Below are 18,031 nucleotides of genomic sequence, written 5' to 3' on the forward strand. Positions count from 1 at the left end.
TCTCTCTGAATTTATGCTCATGGTCTCTTCGCGAGATATACATAGGAGGGAGCAATATACTGCTTGATTCTTCGGTGAAGGTATGTTCTCGAAACTTCAACAAAAGCCCATACCGAGCTACTGAGCGTCTCTCCTGCAGAGTCTTCCACTGGAGTTTATCTATCATCTCCGTAACGCTTTCGCGATTACTAAATCATCCTGTAACGAAGAAAGCTGCTCTCCGTTGGATCTTCTGTATCTATTCTATCAACCCTATCTGGTACGGATCCCACACTGCTGAGCAGTATTCAAGCAGTGGGCGAACAAGCGTACTGTAACCTACTTCCTTTGTTTTCGGATTGCATTTCCTTAGGATTCTTCCAATGAATCTCAGTCTGACATCTGCTTTACCGACGATTAATTTTATATGATCATTCCATTTTAAATCACTCCTAATGCCTATTCCCAGATAATTTATCGAATTAACTGCCTCCAGTTGCTGACCTGCTATATTGTAGCTAAATGATATGGGATCTTTCTTTCTACGTATTCGCAGTATTTCCCTACTCATCTGCATTAACTTACATATTTCTACATTTACTGGAAGCTGATATTCACATCAACTAAAAATTCTGTCTAAGTCATCTTGTCCCTACTACGGCCGCTCAAAGATCACACCTTCTGAGGACACCACAGCATCATCAACAGACAGCCGCACATTCTTGCTTACCCTGCCCGCCAGATCATTTACTGTATGTGTGCGGTAGAGAATAAGAGCGGTCCTATCACACTTTCCAAGGTCACTCCTGACGATAACCTTCTCTCTGATGAACACTCTCCGTCGTTGATAACGTGACTGGTTCTGTTGCTTAAGAAGTCTTTGAGCCACTCACATATGTGGGAACCTATTCCATAGGCTCGTTTTTCATTAACAGTCTGCAATGGACATCAAGTCAAACGCTTTGGGGAAATGTGGGGAGATTGCCTATTCCCTTCATCTCTGGCGCGCGGGATATAATGTGAGGGAAGGCTTGTTATGTTTCCCTCGCGCTCAGCGATTTTGATACACACTGAGCAGAGAGGGTGTCAGCAATGTTAAACTATAAAAACATGATTAGTCTGTTGAAGCTACAAGGAAGGGGAAGGCATGTTGTTCAAAACAATTCCGTATTTCCACGTCAGTGATGTCTATTTGGCAAAGTGTCTAATAATTACTAGTAAATAACGTTAATATTTGCTTTATAGTTACAAGATCCATCAGTCATCAAATGTTATAAGAGAAATACTTTTGGGTTTATAACGAATTAACTTCTCACGATCATTGTAACAAGTGACATTAATATTTTCGGAATCTGGCAGGTGAGTTATTTGTTTTTGGTGAGGCGACTTGGCATACAATGAGGAGCAGTTCAAAATGGTTCAAATGGCTCTGAGCATTATGGGACTTAACTTCTGAGGTCATCAGTCCCCTAGAACTTAGAACTACTTAAACCTAACTAACCTAAGGACATCACACACATCCATGCCCGAGGCAGGATTCGAACCTGCGACCGTAGCTGTCGCGCGGTTCCAGACTGTAGCGCCTAGAACCGCTCGGTCACTCCGGCCGGCTGAGCAGCAGTGGCGGTGGATATCTTCAGGGTGGCGCTAGTAGGTCAGAGGTTAGCGTCTATATGCGCCCGAAATCTATAAGACTACCCAACACAAATCCTCGGAATAAAATACCTAACGTTCATTGCAGACCGCGCGCAGTGGCGCCATGTCACGAATTGCGCGGCCCCTCCTGCCGGGGGTTCGAGTCCTCCCTCGGGCATGGCTGTGTTTGTTGTCCATAGCGTTAGTTATTTTAAGTAGTAAGTAAGTCTAGGGACCGATGACCTCAGCAGTTTGGTCCCATAGGAATTCACACACATTTGAACATTTATTCATTGCAGTGGCCTTGAAGCCCGTGGTCAAAGTTGACTTTTATCGTAGAAGTTTTCCAATATAGAGGTTACTTTCCTCGAAGTGATCGACTCTGGTTCCACCCTGTACCCAGTACAAATCTTTCCAGGGATAGCTAAAAGTGGCGGCGAGAGGCGGCTCTTGTTTCGTGGTTTCCGTACTCGGGAAGACTGTCACTCTATTACCAGTGAGATGAAATTCTCCAGTGTCGGAGCGTCTTATCCATATTTTTTGTTCCCTTCGATAGTTCGTATTCTAAAATTTTTTTTTGGCAGTTTTGTCTAATGCACAGGTTGCAAAAAACGTCAAAATGCACATCAAGCAACAAAAAGAAACTTGCAAATAACGCAGTCTGTATGGCAAACGCCACTAACAAGCGGGGAACTTCCTGGCAACTGAAAGTAACGACTTATGTTCGTGCCTTTATGTCATCTGATAATTCGTGAAACTCTTGCTTGCTGGTGACACGTATATTATCACAATTAGAAACTTGGAAATTTGTGGTAAGGTCTTATGGGATCAAACTGCTGAGGCCATCGGTGCCTAAGCTTACACACTACTTAATCTAACTTTAACTTAATTAAGGACAATATACACAACCATACCCGAATGAAGACTCGAACCTCCGTCGTGGGGAGCCTCGCGAACCGTGACAAGACGCCGAGACCGCGCAGCTACTCCGCGCGGCTATATTATCACATTCTTGAACAATGGCGAGACATTTACAAACTTAGAACGTCTTCACCGCAGTGGCTGGAGCTGTAAATGTGACAAACGAAAGGAGTATATTTAACACTACCAAAATATTAATGTAAAGTGTAGGCTAATGATGCATCAAAGCATAATAGACAGATAAACGGGCAGGGAATCGACATTCAGACATACTGTCCATTCCCGTTTGTTATTACAACAGACGTTGGAAATCATGTGGAGGTTGGTACGACCCCCTTAGGCTAATCTAGTTGAGTAAAGGACGTAACATCTGTACTCCGTAGATGCCATTCCCCGTAATCTCTGCTACTTGGAGCTAACCAGCGTTTCAAGGCACAGGCTTCAGATTAGCTACAAACTGTTCGAAAAAGATTACTCGATGTCAACAGTCTAAAAAAAGCTGACTTTCATTATAGAAATCCTTAACGAAAACATTCCAGATGCTCCCTGATAGTTTGAATTCTGTAATAAGTTGTTGAAAACATGTCTTTTGGAGCGACCCTGCCTCAGAGTTTTCAACTAGGAGCCGCGTTTCGTTCCTTCAGTCCAAACGTTTGTTATAAAATATCGACGGATCACGTGATTTCCTTTTACCAGCTGACTGTGACAAATGTTTCATTCAGGACTATTCATTTAAACGCTACCGCAGGGTTGGAACGTTTACAGCTACTGCTTTGGAGTAATGTCCGTTTTATCTTCGTCCCGATTCGTTATTGGCAATTCATCCCTCGTTTCTTGTGTATTCTTCCCAGTGAGAAGCATAGACATACTTCAGGCAAAATCGGAGAGCAGTGAGACATGCTTTTCATTTCAATAGATCAATAGTGTGGAGATCCTCCAGGATGAAGCCTCCCCCCCCCCAAAAAAAAACAAAAATTAACAATAAATATTTATACAGAAAACCAAATATACTAATTTAGGTTCCACCATCGCAAGAGGAAAAATAAAACAACCTTAAACATGTTTTCCTCTAAAAGGCGATAAATAACTTGTCAAGAAACATGCAAATGTTCGATACACTGAGGTGGATATTGTAATTCTTACGCGATCGCAGCCATGCACCACCAAATAGAAAAACCATTTTACAACAGTTATTTACAACGATTGCACAACTTCACTGAAGTTGCACAGAAGACAGGTTGTACTAATACTCGCATTATTAGTAACATATACGCATCAGTTGGTTCTACTAAGAAATTTATCAATGGAGTGGAAGGAGTTAGCCATCACTAAATCTTTTAGGCTTCTCTTAAACTGAACTTTATTAGTATATGAATTTTTTCTGGCTGCTGGCATGTTACTGAAAATGAGCGTTTCTGAATAACGGACACCTTTCAGGACCATAGAAAGTGACTTTAAATCTTTGTGAGAATTATTCTTATTTCTCCCATTGATTCCATGAACTAAGCTGTTGGCGTGAAAGAGAAATATATTTTTTTTGACGAATTTCGTCAAAGAATAAATATACTGGAAGGTGACTTTAAATGTTTGTGAAAATTATTCTTATTTCTCCTATTGCTTCCACGAACTGAGCTGTTGGCGTGAAAGAGAAATATATTTTTTCGACGAATTTCGTCAAAGAATAAATATACTGGGAGTGTCTGTAGTCCCCTATACAGGCATTTGCAGCACGTTCTTGAGTTCACACCGTTAATAATTCTTATTCTACGTTTTTGAAAACGGAAAACTTTAGCCCATCTTGTTAGTTAGCCCAAAAAATAATCCGTATTGTACGGAATTAAACTCAAGTTTGTTCAGCGAAACTGTCTGTGCCCCTCCTGGGACAGGTATTTGACGGTGGACTCGTGTTCTGGAAGAGCAGAGTTCAAATCTCCATATGGACTTTCAGTTATAGGTTTTATCTTGTTCCTCTAAACCACTTCAACGTAATTGTTGGTTAGATCCATTAAATGGGGAACGGCTTACTGTCTTCCTCATCCACGTGCAACTCAGCCGGTGCTCCGGTGCTAGAGCACGTAAGAAGGCTGGTGCTGTGGCGATGCGCGTGTCAGAAGCGTAAGCAGCACAAAAGGAAAAGTTTCCACCTTCTGAAAAAGTCAGTGCACTGACGGAAAGTCCCTAATATAAAACATCTAAACATACCCACCTATCTGTGGAAGGTTATATTCGTTTCTTTCTTAAATTTATTCTTGCACAGCTCTTCACCATTTTTCTTTTCTACATTGGAATGTGTAGACAGTACAGGTACGACTAACAAATGCTGTGCGTTTGCACCAATAAAGAGATACTGTTCGAACAGTGTCCTCACGAGCCACAATACACTTCAACTCACTAGGTTCTTTCCAACACAATGGCCTCCAGCCGAAGGTTCAAAATATCCCTGGCCTATAGCGCCCTCAGAGAGTATATTTATTTTTCCAACGTCTTTGGTAAGTAGCGTAGAACAGAGATAGAGAACACACTGGCGTAGCTGAAAAATATTCTCCGTCTCTCTCTATTCAGAAAGCATTCAGCAACCGCCTTCTTTAAGCGGACCGTAGGTGGCCAATATTGCTGTAGAATACTACTGCAAAATAATCAAAACACTGCTGCTTTAGTAATTGCTCTATTTTGCTGCAAGCAAAAGAAAAAGAGAAAGTGGCTGAAAAACTGATATAAGAAGCGTCAATAATTCACTCACGGAAACTTGTTGAGAAAACTTAGACAGAACGGGATTAATTATTATCAGAACTTTTTTTGCATTGATGGTTCCTACATTTGACACACAGATGGAAATGTGCCGACTATAATCAACAAACAAAACGCTGCAATGAGGTATGCAGTTCCACGAAGTAAGTTCTTAAATGAAGTTTGTTCTTAAACAATAACTATTTTTTTTTAAAGAACGTTTACTTGTAGCTGTAGGGTTGTACCATTGTCTACATTTAGTTAGCAACAACTATTAAGAATCGTTTTTAATTTTCTGGTTTTTATATTCATCTGCCATAATATCCCATAATGCTGGAAATGTTTTTTATATTTCGATGCGCTCTAATATGAATGACCTTTCTTTTTATTTTGAACTCATTTTAGTAAACAAGGACAACAATGAACAGTGAACACTAAGACTCTATTTGAGGATACCGTCAGCAGAGCCCACAGACGTAACAATATTTATATGTAGCGCAATAAATTTCAAAAGTTTTTGGTCAGCTTAATATTATTTCACAGCCACTCATCCTAACGTCACACATTCAATATTATTGCGCGTCTGGAAATACTGAGCAATAATACTGATCGACTAAAGGACACTTTACTTATACACCACTACGAAGTGATCAATGTCAGCTGTCGTGATACGTCTCGCCGTTACCTCACCATGTGCTTGCATACCCTGAACATCATATTTCATGGAGCTAAATATGTAAATAAACAGCAATATATTTGCCTGTTTTCTCTTTACTTGAGGGTTGTATCTAGGAACATTTTTATTAGTATCAAGATATTGGGGCAGTTGGCACAGCAACATAGTATATCGGTTCCGTAGTAGTTATTTACCCCACTGATATAACTTTAACGAGAGATGACCATTTTACTCGACGCTATAGAGAATCTCAGATATAGTAACCAATTAAAACACGGGGCGTTCAATAAGTAATGTAACACATTTTTTTCTCGGCCAATTCCTATTGAAACAATGCGGACTTTGTTGCTGGAAATCATGGAATATTCCCGCCTCAGTCCCTATAGTTTAATGAAATTGGCGATGGTTGAAGGTGGCTGCGCTGTACTTAGCCTTAGAAATGGCGTCTGTAATGGTGATGCGTTCCAGGCAGAGAGCTGTCATTGAGTTTCTTTTGGTGGAAAACCAAAGTATCGCAGATATTGACAGGCTCTCACCGAATGTTCACGGAGACTTATCAGTGAAAAAAAGCACTGTGAGTCGATGGGCGAGGCGTCTGCCATCATCGCAGCAAGATCGTGCCAACTTGTAAGATCCTCCACGTTCTGGTCGACCGCACACATCTGTGACTCCTGCAATGTTGGAACGTGTGAGCACTCTCATTCGAGGTGACGACGTATCACAACTAAACACCTAACTGGACAACTGCACGTCTCAGTTGGTAGTGCTGACACACTTGTGTACCAACTGGGGTTCACAAAGGTGTACCATCATTGGGCTTCTCGCCGCCTAACGGGGGACCGTAAAGAACATGGAAGGACCAACCGTGCGGAATCTATTGCGCGTTACGAGGCTGATCGTGACAATTTTTGTCGAACATAGTGACAGCCGATGAAACAGGGGCTCATCACTTCGAACACGAAACAAAACGGCAATCTACGGAGTGGCGCCACACGATCTCTCTTCCGACGAAAACGTTCAAAGGCGTACCCACAGCCGGTAAAGTCATGGCGATGGTCTCTGGGACTCTGAAGCGGTTATTCTGTTTGATGTCCTCCCTCATGGTCCAACGATCAACTCTGACGTGTGTTGTGCTGTCCTCAGGAAACTGAAGAAACGACTTCAGTGTGTTTGTCACCACGATAAAGCAAACGAACTTCTCCTTATCCATGACAACGTAAAGCCTCGCACAAGCCTGCGCATTCAAGAAGAGCTCATGAAACTTCATTGTACCGTTGTTCGTCATACATCAGCCCGGATCTCGCCCCCTTCCGATTTCCATCTGCTTGGTCCAATGAAGGACGCACAACACAGACAGCAGTACGTGGATGACAGGGAGGTTATTGATACCGCTAGACGTTGGTACATACGTCGACCGATAGAGTGGTACCATTTGGGCAAACAGGCCCTCCCAGTAATGTGGTGTAAAGCTGTTGCATTAAGTGGAGATGAAGGCAAAAATAGGGTTTTTTTAGCCAGAAGAGCGGAGAATAGTACGGTGTATTGGAATCCTGAATAAAACCAACCTGCCTTCAGAAAGAAAAAATTGTTGCATTACTTATTGAACGTCCCTCGTATATGCTACTAGGAGATATATACACAACGTAATTTAACGTCATTACTAAAAGTCTCAAAAAATTCTTGACCCATTTACTTCATATTATTGCACGATACACTCATGAACAACCAAAGAGACATAGTCTATTTATTTCTACAATATATCTAATATATGAACATACATAATACATTAAAGGGTAATATTGTTAGCAAAAGTCTAGAAAATTTCTTGACTGATTTACTTTAAATTTTTAAATCATAGTCCAATAAACATTTATATATATAAAAGGGAGACATTGTCTGCAACAATCTCGAAAAGGTGTTGTCCGAGTTCCTAAAAATATTTATAAATAATCTAATGAATGGTGAGACAGATATAGGAAACATATTGTTTTTAATGAAAATGAAATGATCGTATGGCATTTATTGGCCAGGATATCCCCTCCGGGGTTCGGCCACCGTATTGCAAGTCTTTTAGTTGACGCCACTTCAGCGACTTGCGTGTCAGTGATGATGAAAATGTGGATAGACACACAACACCCAGTATCCTGTTGGGAAACGAACCTGGGCCCCCTTGCGTGGTAGGTGGCAAGACTACCGCTGCTCTACAGAGGCGGAAATTGTTTCTAATATGTGTGATTTATAAATAAAGAAATAATATAAATAGGAGCAACACTTTAAGCAAAACCAAAATTGTACACGATTCTCTATAAAACATTTTTAATAGCGAAACACTGTTAGCAAAAAAAAAAAAAAAATACTCGAAAAGTTCTAGCCCAGTTCACTTCAAATTTTTGCAGAGTACTCTAATAAACATTCAAACAGACATTGGCTACTTACAGTTGTTAATATATATGTAGGATAAAAGTAGTTGGCAAAAAAAAGGCTGCAAAGTTATTGACCAATTTACTTCACATTATTACACAATACTCTAACAAACATATGTTCGGCCATAGACTATATATATTTTGTAAGATATATAATATGCATATTATATGTATTAGAGAAATGTTGTTAGCAAAAATTTCGAATTTATGCAGATCCACTAATGAACATTTGGTTTGTCATAGGCTACATACCTTTTAAAAAGTATGTAGCATAGTAATATGTACACAGCATACATAGCAGGAACATTCTTAACGAAAATCTCGAAAGGTGCTTGATTGGTGCAGTTACAATTTTTACAAGATACTCTACACTCACACAGACATGGGCTACCAATTTTTAAGATATATAAAGTATATGAATATATGTAATACATAAGGATGAATCATTACTAGCAAAAGTTGTGAAATGAATCTTGACCAATTTGTTTCTAATTTTTACATGACACTGTACTATGTATTCCAATGGGAATACAATACATATTTTTAATATATATATATAATGTGTGTGTGTGTTTCTGTAATGAATGTAAGGTGAAAATGTTCTTAGCAAAGATCTCGCAAAGTTCATGAATGGTTTATTTAAAATTTATGCACAGTAGTGTAATAAACATTGGGATGGATATAGGTTTGGTATTTTAGTATATATGACATATAAATCAACATTATAATATGTAAAAAGGAAATGTTAACGAAAATTTTGAGTAGTTCTCAACTAGTTTACTGCAAAGTCTTAAATGACACACTAACAAATATTCAGATCGCCATTCTTCTTTACTATATGTAGTATATGAATCTGTATAATATGTACTGGGTACTTTTTTGCAGAAATCTCAAGTTTTTTGACCAGTTTACTTAAAATTTTTACATGGTTTTCTAATAAACTTTCAGACAGCTATACGCTACATATTTCTTAATATTTATGTATATGCAAGGGATACATTTTTAGCTAAAGTCTTGTGAAGTTATTGCTGCCTGATTTCCTTAAAATTTTAACACACTGCTCTAATAGAAGTTCAGACCAGACATATATGATTTATAAGTATAAAGAGAAGCAATATTATTAGCAAAAATTAAAATTTTACATGATTAATGAAGTTTCAGAGAGACATAGACTATATATTTTTAATGGGGAAACTTTGTTAATAAGATTATAGAAGGGTTCTTGCCTAGGTTACTTGAAGTTTGCATAGTCCTTTGGATATACATAGGCTGTTGTTATATATATAAACACACAAAAGAGATACACTGTTTGCAAAAATTTGATAAGTTGTTAACTGGTTTACTTCACATTTTCACACAATACTTTCGTAAATATTCAGATTGAAATAGGTTACAAATGTATGTATGAAGGAAAAACATTATCAGCAAAATTCTCGAAAAATTCTTGATCAATTAACTTCAAAATTTTCACTGTTCTCTAATATACATTGAGATGGATGCAGGCTTCATACTTTTTACATATTTTAATATATATATATATATATAGGAAATATTTTTTAAAAATCTTGAAAATTCATACCTGATTTACTTAAAATTTTTATATGACACACCAATAAACATTCATACTGATTTAATATATGTAGTATATAATATATATCATATGTAAATGGATAACATTATTACCAAAAATCTTAAAAAATTGCGTTTCTGCTTTTTCTTAAAATTTTTACACTTTGCTCTAATAAACATTTATATGGATGTAGGCTACATATTTTTAATATGCATTTTATATAGGAATATTAACATAATAAAGAAAAGGGAAACATCATTAGCAGAAATCTTAATAATTTGTTGCCTAATTTTCTTCATAGTTTTACACAATACTTTAATAGATGTTCGGATCGACATACACTACATATTGTTATTAATATGTATGGTATATAAATATAAAAATAACATAAAAAGGACCAATGTTGCTAGGAAAAACAAAATTTTATACAATATTCTAATTAACATTCAGATGGACATAGGCTATAATCTTTTTAATAGGGAGACATTTTTAGCAAAAATCTCAAAAAGTTCTTGCCCAATTTACTTCAAATTTTTGCACAGTACTCTAAAAAGGTTCATTATCATTATTTTTAATATATATGATACATTAATATATATATAATATTTAATGGGGAATAATTGTTAGCACAAAACTCGAAAAGTTTTTAATTTATTTACATAAAATTTTTACACAAAACTCTAAAAAACATTTGGACTGTCATAGACTATATATTTTCTAATATATATATATATATATATATATATATATATATATGTTAATCTGCAATATACATAACATGTATTTATAATACGTAGTAGGGAAATGTTATTAGCAAAATTTTCGAAAAGTTCTTGATTGTTTTACTTCAAATTTTCACATGACTCTGTAATAAACTTTCCAATGGACTTAACCTACATATTTTTCAAATAAATAAATAGAAAAAAAATTGACATGCTTTGGAAATGTGAAGTTTCGGTTTCTTTCATGCAGTCAGTTTTAACTATGATAGCAGCACAGTTGTGTTTATGGCTTGTTGGCTTATAATTAGAATACTATTATAGAATATGAATCATCTGAAACTTTGTAATCCTTCACATTTACAGATTAAAAGTATTGAAAACACGGTCACTGAAGGTACTTTAGTCATAGATCCATCAACTCGAGGGTTCCCTATCACACCACATATACCAATGATCCCAACCAATTTACTTACTAATTTTAAGTGACTTCAATTCACAATCATGGTTTTCCTTGTAGTACCAATAAATGAGACTGAAGGACTGAGAAAGTGGAGGAATGACATGGACACCCAGAAGAGTTGGGAGGAAATGGACATAGAGAGAGGAAAGACAGAGATAGAGTGAGGGAATAGGAGATTCACAGAGAGAAGAGGAGGAGGATATGAACAGAGAGAGGGGGAGGAGGTGATGGAGAGAAAGAGAGATGGGGGAGGAAGGAAGGAAAGGAGGTGATGGACAAATAGAGTGAGGAGGAGGTTATAGACAGACAGAGATGAGGAAGAGTGATTAGGATGCATACTGGTATGCAATTTCCACAGATATTTAAGAAACACAAATCATTGTTCACTAGTTACATTATATCTTATTGCAGTAATGGATGTGTGTTATATTTGGATATCTTTTTTTCTCTAGTTAGCAATAAACTTCATAACTCTCGTAAACTGGTTATCATTTTCGCTGATAAAATTTCCACATTATTAAGACGACTACTTTATAATATAATCTTTGCCACTACAGTGTTTCGTAGTTTGAATAATACTTTAATATCACTTATTATGATTTTAAACTTCGTCCAAGTTAGAACACTTTGCCAAATTATTTTATCCAAATGGCGAAATTATAATTTTATTTCTCTACACTGATAAATCACTCATTAGTATTTGCCCATTGTTGCAAATTACAGCTGCTGAGTGTAACTATCTTGATTAAGGTTGAATCAGATGTCAGACAATCCTGCGAGATACAATATGGAACTGCTTAATACAAACGTTAAATTCGTACAGTTCTTCATGTCGTTTTTCTTTGTTTTTCAGTTGCTATTGCAATAATAATGGTTGCACGAAAGGAGAACAAATGGAGCAATGTCAGCTTGCTGTGCTCGCAGACTGGTTTGATGAAGCTCTCCATGCTACTCTATCCTGTGCAAGCCTCTTCATTTCCGAGTAGCTACTGCAATCTACATCCTACTGACCCTGCTTAGTGTATGCATCTCTTGGTCTCCCACTACAATTTTAACCATCGACGCTTCCCTCCAGCACTAAGTTGGTGATTCCTTGATGCCTCAGAACGTGTCCTACCAAGCGATTCCGTCATCTAGTCAAGTCGTGCCTCAAATTCTTCTTCCCTCCAATTATATACAGTACCTCCTCGTTAGTTACATGATTTACCCATCTAATATTACATGAAACATAAAAAATAAAAATTTTGTAATTATTTTCCGAATAACAATGGGAAAACACACTAATTATGTAATGTGTATAGAAATAATTATCTAATGTCTCTGTGCTGGTAAAGAGAGTAGTGTGATTATAAATTCTATCTCACTACACAGCGAGCTGTTGAGTCCTGTCCTTTCTTCCACCTCTCTTTTCTTTTCCTGCATTTACGCGGGGTGACGCCGGCGCCTGTTGTTGACAGGAGCGCATCTTCCAGCCGTGGCTGCAGCTGGGCTGGGTTCTGGCGCTGACCAGGGCGGGCCGCGACCAGGGCCAGGTGGTGCGCCTCATCTCCAGCGTCATGTCCACATTAACGACGCCGCTCTTCGCCGCGGACTCTGCAGCAGACCACGAGCCGGCGAAGGCCAGCCCGCAGCAGGAGGACGGATCGCTCAAGGAAGACCCGCTGGCAGAAGGGCAGACGCCCCTCGTGGCGGCACTCACGCGGTCGCTGCGTGCGCACACGCTGTCTCACCAGGAGGTCTTTGACGAGGTTAGCGGCGCCTTTGTGTACCGAACTAGATGAGACGCAGTTCAAATGGCTCTGAGCACTATGGGACTTAACTTCTGAGGTCATAAGTCCCCTAGAACTTAGAACTACTTAAACCTAACTAACCTAAGGACATCACACACATCTATGCCAGAGGCAGGATTCGAACCTGCGACCGTAGCAGTCGCGCGGTTCCAGACTGTAGCGCTTAGAACCGCTCGGCCACTCTGGCCGCCATGAGGCGTAGTCATAAAGTTGAAACTTGTGGTCTGTTTCATAATGTTTGTTAGCCGCAGTATCATGAAACCACGCAAAACGAAATTATAGACCAAAGAGAAATTGAAGCCAGTCTCTCTGGTCGATAAGCAAATCTATAATCATACAAGAGGAACGAGACCACAAATCATAACCAACTAAGCAACAGACGTTGGGTTGCAAAGTAAATAGCGAGCCGCTCACAATATAGATTGTGCTACTGCAGTTGTGACACTTGTTTTTCCCAAAAAAAATCAGCAACTGGTACACGAACCACCCAGTATCTCAGTTCAGAGCTCTCACCTGCCCACTTAATAAATAACGAAAACTCTCCTTGGAGGGGATGTGTCAAAGTTATTGCCAGCGTAGGAAAAAAGGGGATGTGGCAGAAATATCCCACTCTTGGTGTGCAAAACACATGTTAACAAACACAGGCCGGGTGGGGTAGCCGCGTGGTCTAGGGGGCCTTGCACGGTTTGCGCGGCTCCCTCTGTCTGAGGTTCGAGTCCTCCCTCGGGCATGAATGTATGTGTTGTCCTTAGAGTAAGTTACTTTAAGTTAGATTAAGCAGTGTGTAAGCATAGGGACCGATGACTTCAGCTGTTTGGTCCCATGGGTACTTACCACAAATAAAAATAAAGTAATCAAACTCAAGGTTCAACCGCAAGGTTGGTACTCCTCTGGAGCAGTGTCTCCTCGACTGGTCAGCCTCTTTGCGCCAATCATTCATTTGGATACACCAGAATTTTCTTCGCAGCTACCTTCTTCGTACCTACGTTTTTCTTTCCAACTTTCGTGATTGCCCTTTTTAGAGATGTCCATTCCTCTTCAACTGTACTGCCTCCTGAGCAATTCATTATTGCTGTATCTATAGCCTTAGAGAACTTTTAAGCGGATCTTGTTATTCCTTAGTATTTCGGAACCCACTTCTTTGCGTATTGATTCCTCCTGATTAATGTCTTGAACTTCAGTCTACTCTTCATCACTACTTTATTGTGATCTGAGTCTATGTCTGCTCCTGGGTACGCGTCATCTGGAGATGAATAAGAATTTGTGTGGTTCTCCCGGCCATGTTGAACGAACCCTTGCTGAAACGTACTAATCTTACTTGGATCTTCTTTATCTGACGTTACGTATTTAGAGAATACGCACTTCGTTTTATTTTCAATATCTGCAATGGTCACTGTGACAATATGGTTTTCTTACAATTCTCTTTTGTAGGATCATGAACATTTCTCATGCTTTAACGTACTACTATAATAATGATTAAGTTATTACTTTTATTATTAAGTTATTACTTCCTTTTTTGTTTCTGAGTTCAGTCCTAAGGTTCTTCTTCACAAATGCGCTAGATTTTTCTATACAGCACTTCCACCGACGTGAAATACACTGAAACGTCAAAGAAACTGGTATAGACATGCGTATTCAAATACAGATTTGTATAAACAGGCAGAATATGGCGCTGAGGTCGGCAACAGTTGTATATAGGAAATCAAGTGTCTGGCGCTGTTGTTAGATCGGTTACTGCTGCTACGATACCAGGTTATCAAGATTTAAGCGAGTTTGAACATGGTGTTATAGTCGGCGCACGAGCGGTGAGACAGAGCATCTCCAAGGTAGCGATGAAGTGGGGATTTTCTCCCTATGACCATTTCACGAGTGTACAGTGAACATCAGGAATCCGGTAAAACATCAAATCTCCGACATTGCCGCGGCCGGAGGAAGATCCTGCAAGAACGGGAAAAAAGACGTCTTAAGATAACTGTGCAACGTGACAGAAGTGCAAGCCTTCCGCATATTGCTGCAGATTTCAGTGCTGGGGTCTCAACATGTGTCAGCGTGCGAACCATTCAACGAAACACCATCGATGTGGGCTTTCGGCGCCGAACGCCCACTCGTGTACCCTTGATAACTGCACGAAACAAAGTTTCACGCCTCGCCTGTGTCCGTGAACACCGACATTGGACTGTTGATGAGTGGGAACATGTTGCCTGGTCGGACAAGTCTCGTTTGAAATTGTATCGAGCGGATGGACGGGTACGGGTATGGAGATAGCCTCATGAATCCATTGACCATGCATGTCAGCAGGGGACTGTTCAAGCTAGTGGAGGCTCTGTAATGTTGTGAGGCGTGTGGAATTGGAGTGATATGGGGCCCCTGATACGTCTAGCTGAGATTCTGAAAGGTGACACGGACATAAGCATCCTGTGTGATCACCTGCATTCATTCGTGTCCATTGTGCATACCGCCGGACATGGGCAATTGCAGCAGGACAATGCGACATCCCACACGTCCGGAATTGGTACAGAGTGGCTCCAGGAACGCTGTTCTGAGTTTAAACACTTCCGTTGGCTACCAAACAGCCCAGTCATGAACATTATTGAGCACATTTGGGATGCCCTGCAGCGTAGAAGAGAGATCTCCACCTCCTCGTATTCTTGCGGATTTATGGACAGCCCTGCAGGATTCATGGTGTCACGTCGTCGTGCGGCACTTCTACGTGCTCGCGAGGGACCTACACGGTATTAGGCAGGTGTACCAGTTTCTTTGGCCCTGCAGGATATACGTACATTTTTTTTATTATGTGCCTTCTCCGTCGCCTCGTTTGCTTTGTTTTTGTGTTACGGGATGCGATCGTCTTTCATTTTGTTTTGTGGTCGTGAGAACGACTGCTGTCGCTGTGTGTGTGTGTGTGTGTGTGTGTGTAAGGGATAGACAATGTATCCTAACGTATGTGTTTGTGTGAATTTTTACTTCACTGTGGTATGGTACTGGGTGATCTATGGTGGGTAGGCGCTCCTCTTTGTGTGATACTATTTTTGTGGTATCTAGAGGGATTGTTATTTATGTACTATATGTTGATTAGTTTAAATAACGTTTGCTTGCTAATGTTTGTTTGGCTATTTAATATGTGCGATTTCAGTCTTTCTTGGCGTATTGCACTGATGAATTCTTCTCGGGTTATGAGCCGAGTGGTGGCGTCGTCTTGTCGCAACGTTTCAATGAGTTTCGTACCCATCATCTTCTGGCGAAGTTGGCGAAACCTTCGCCAGAAGATGATGGGTACGAAACTCATTGAAACGTTGCGACAAGACGACGCCACCACTCGGCTGATAACCCGAGAAGAATTCATCATTTAATATGTGTTTCTTTTCCGTGATGGTTTTCTGGATTTAGAATTCTTCTTGTAGGTTTAGGAGCGGTTTCTTGTTACTGAATCTGGCTGTTTTCATTTTTGTTTTTACTGTGGTAGTTTGGTAATTTTCGTATCGGAGGTGTTCTGCAGATTTTGAGTGGCTGGTGTCATACTTGCATGCTCTTTTGTGTTCGTTGTACCTTGTTCCAAGTGCTCTGTTCGTCTGTCTTACGTATAGAGAATCACAACCGTTACCATGGAGTTAGCAAGTTCCACATTTCTTAAATATGTCACTGTTATCTTCCTTCTTTAAACGTTTCTGTATTGAGTTATTGTTTTGATAAGCTAGCTTTTTTCCCTGTTTCTTGAGCTCACGAATTGTATGTGTCAGTTTGTTTCCGTGTGAGGCAGCTTGTCTGTTGAGTTTCGGCGTTGAGTCCTTGTTGTCTAGTGATGGTGTTGTCCGTGTGCGTGTGTGCAATGAGTGTTGTAGACCCCTGGATTTGTGTAGTGTTTGATTCATTTATTTTTATGTCTTCCTGGATTTTCTTCTTCAATTCTTCTTTATCGCCTTTATTAATCGTATTTGCGAGGTGCATTCAAGTTCTAAGGCCTTCGATTTTTTTTCCGGACTGGAAAGAGATAGAAACATGTGCATTGTTTTAAAATGAGGCCGCGTTCATTGTCAATACGTCCCAGAGATGGCAGCACCGTACAGCAGATGGAATTTTACCGAGAGCGGAGAGAATGACAACTGTTTTAAATATTTAAAATGGCGACGTGCAATCATTCGTTTTCTGAATTTGCGTGGTGTGAAACCAATTGAAATTCATCGACAGTTGAAGGAGACATGTGGTGATGGAGTTATGGATGTGTCGAAAGTGCGTTCGTGGGTGCGACAGTTTAATGAAGGCAGAACATCGTGTGACAACAAACTGAAACAACCTCGGGCTCGCACAAGCCGGTCTGACGACATGATCGAGAAAGTGGAGAGAATTGTTTTGGGGGATCGCCGAATGACTGTTGAACAGATCGCCTCCAGAGTTGGCATTTCTGTGGGTTCTGTGCACACAATCCTGCATGACGACCTGAAAATGCAAAAAGTGTCATCCAGGTGGGTGCCACGAATGCTGACGGACGACAACATGGCTGTCCGTGTGGCATGTTGCCAAGCAATGTTGACGCGCAACGACAGCATGAATGGGACTTTCTTTTCGTCGGTTGTGACAATGGATGAGACGTGGATGCCATTTTTCAATCCAGAAACAAAGCGCCAGTCAGCTCAATGGAAGCACACAGATTCACCGCCACCAAAAAAAATTCGGGTAACCGCCAGTGCTGAAAAAATGATGGTGTCCATGTTCTGGGACAGCGAGGGCGTAATCCTTACCCATTGCGTTCCAAAGGGCACTACGGTAACAGGTGCATTCTACGAAAATGTTTTGAAGAACAAATTCCTTCCTGCACTGCAACAAAAACGTCCGGGAAGGGCTGCGCATGTGCTGTTTCACCAAGACAACGCACCCGCATATCGAGCTAACGTTACGCAACAGTTTCTTCGTGATACAAACTTTGAAGTGATTCTTTATGCTCCCTATTCACCTGACCTGGCTCCTAGTGACTTTTGGCTTTTTCCAACAATGAAAGACACTCTCCGTGGCCGCACGTTCACCAGCCGTGCTGCTATTGCCTCAGCGATTTTCCAGTGGACAAAACAGACTCCTAAAGAAGCCTTCGCCGCTGCCATGGAATCATGGCGTCAGCGTTGTGAAAAATGTGTAC

At 40.1% G+C, this 18,031-nt stretch overlaps 1 protein-coding gene across 1 annotated transcript in view; it reads left to right on the top strand.

The window, feature by feature from the left end:
• The window catches only part of LOC126088654 (cytochrome P450 4g15-like), a 112,161-nt gene that overhangs the window by 36,002 nt on the left and 58,128 nt on the right, over window positions 1-18,031 (top strand). The window contains exon 4 of the mRNA XM_049906857.1: window positions 12,571-12,861. Within this exon, the coding sequence (XP_049762814.1) occupies window positions 12,571-12,861 (291 nt within the window). The remainder of the gene's footprint in view (window positions 1-12,570; window positions 12,862-18,031) is intronic.

This window comes from Schistocerca cancellata, chromosome 1 (assembly GCF_023864275.1).
Source record: "Schistocerca cancellata isolate TAMUIC-IGC-003103 chromosome 1, iqSchCanc2.1, whole genome shotgun sequence".
NCBI lineage: Eukaryota > Metazoa > Arthropoda > Insecta > Orthoptera > Acrididae > Schistocerca > Schistocerca cancellata.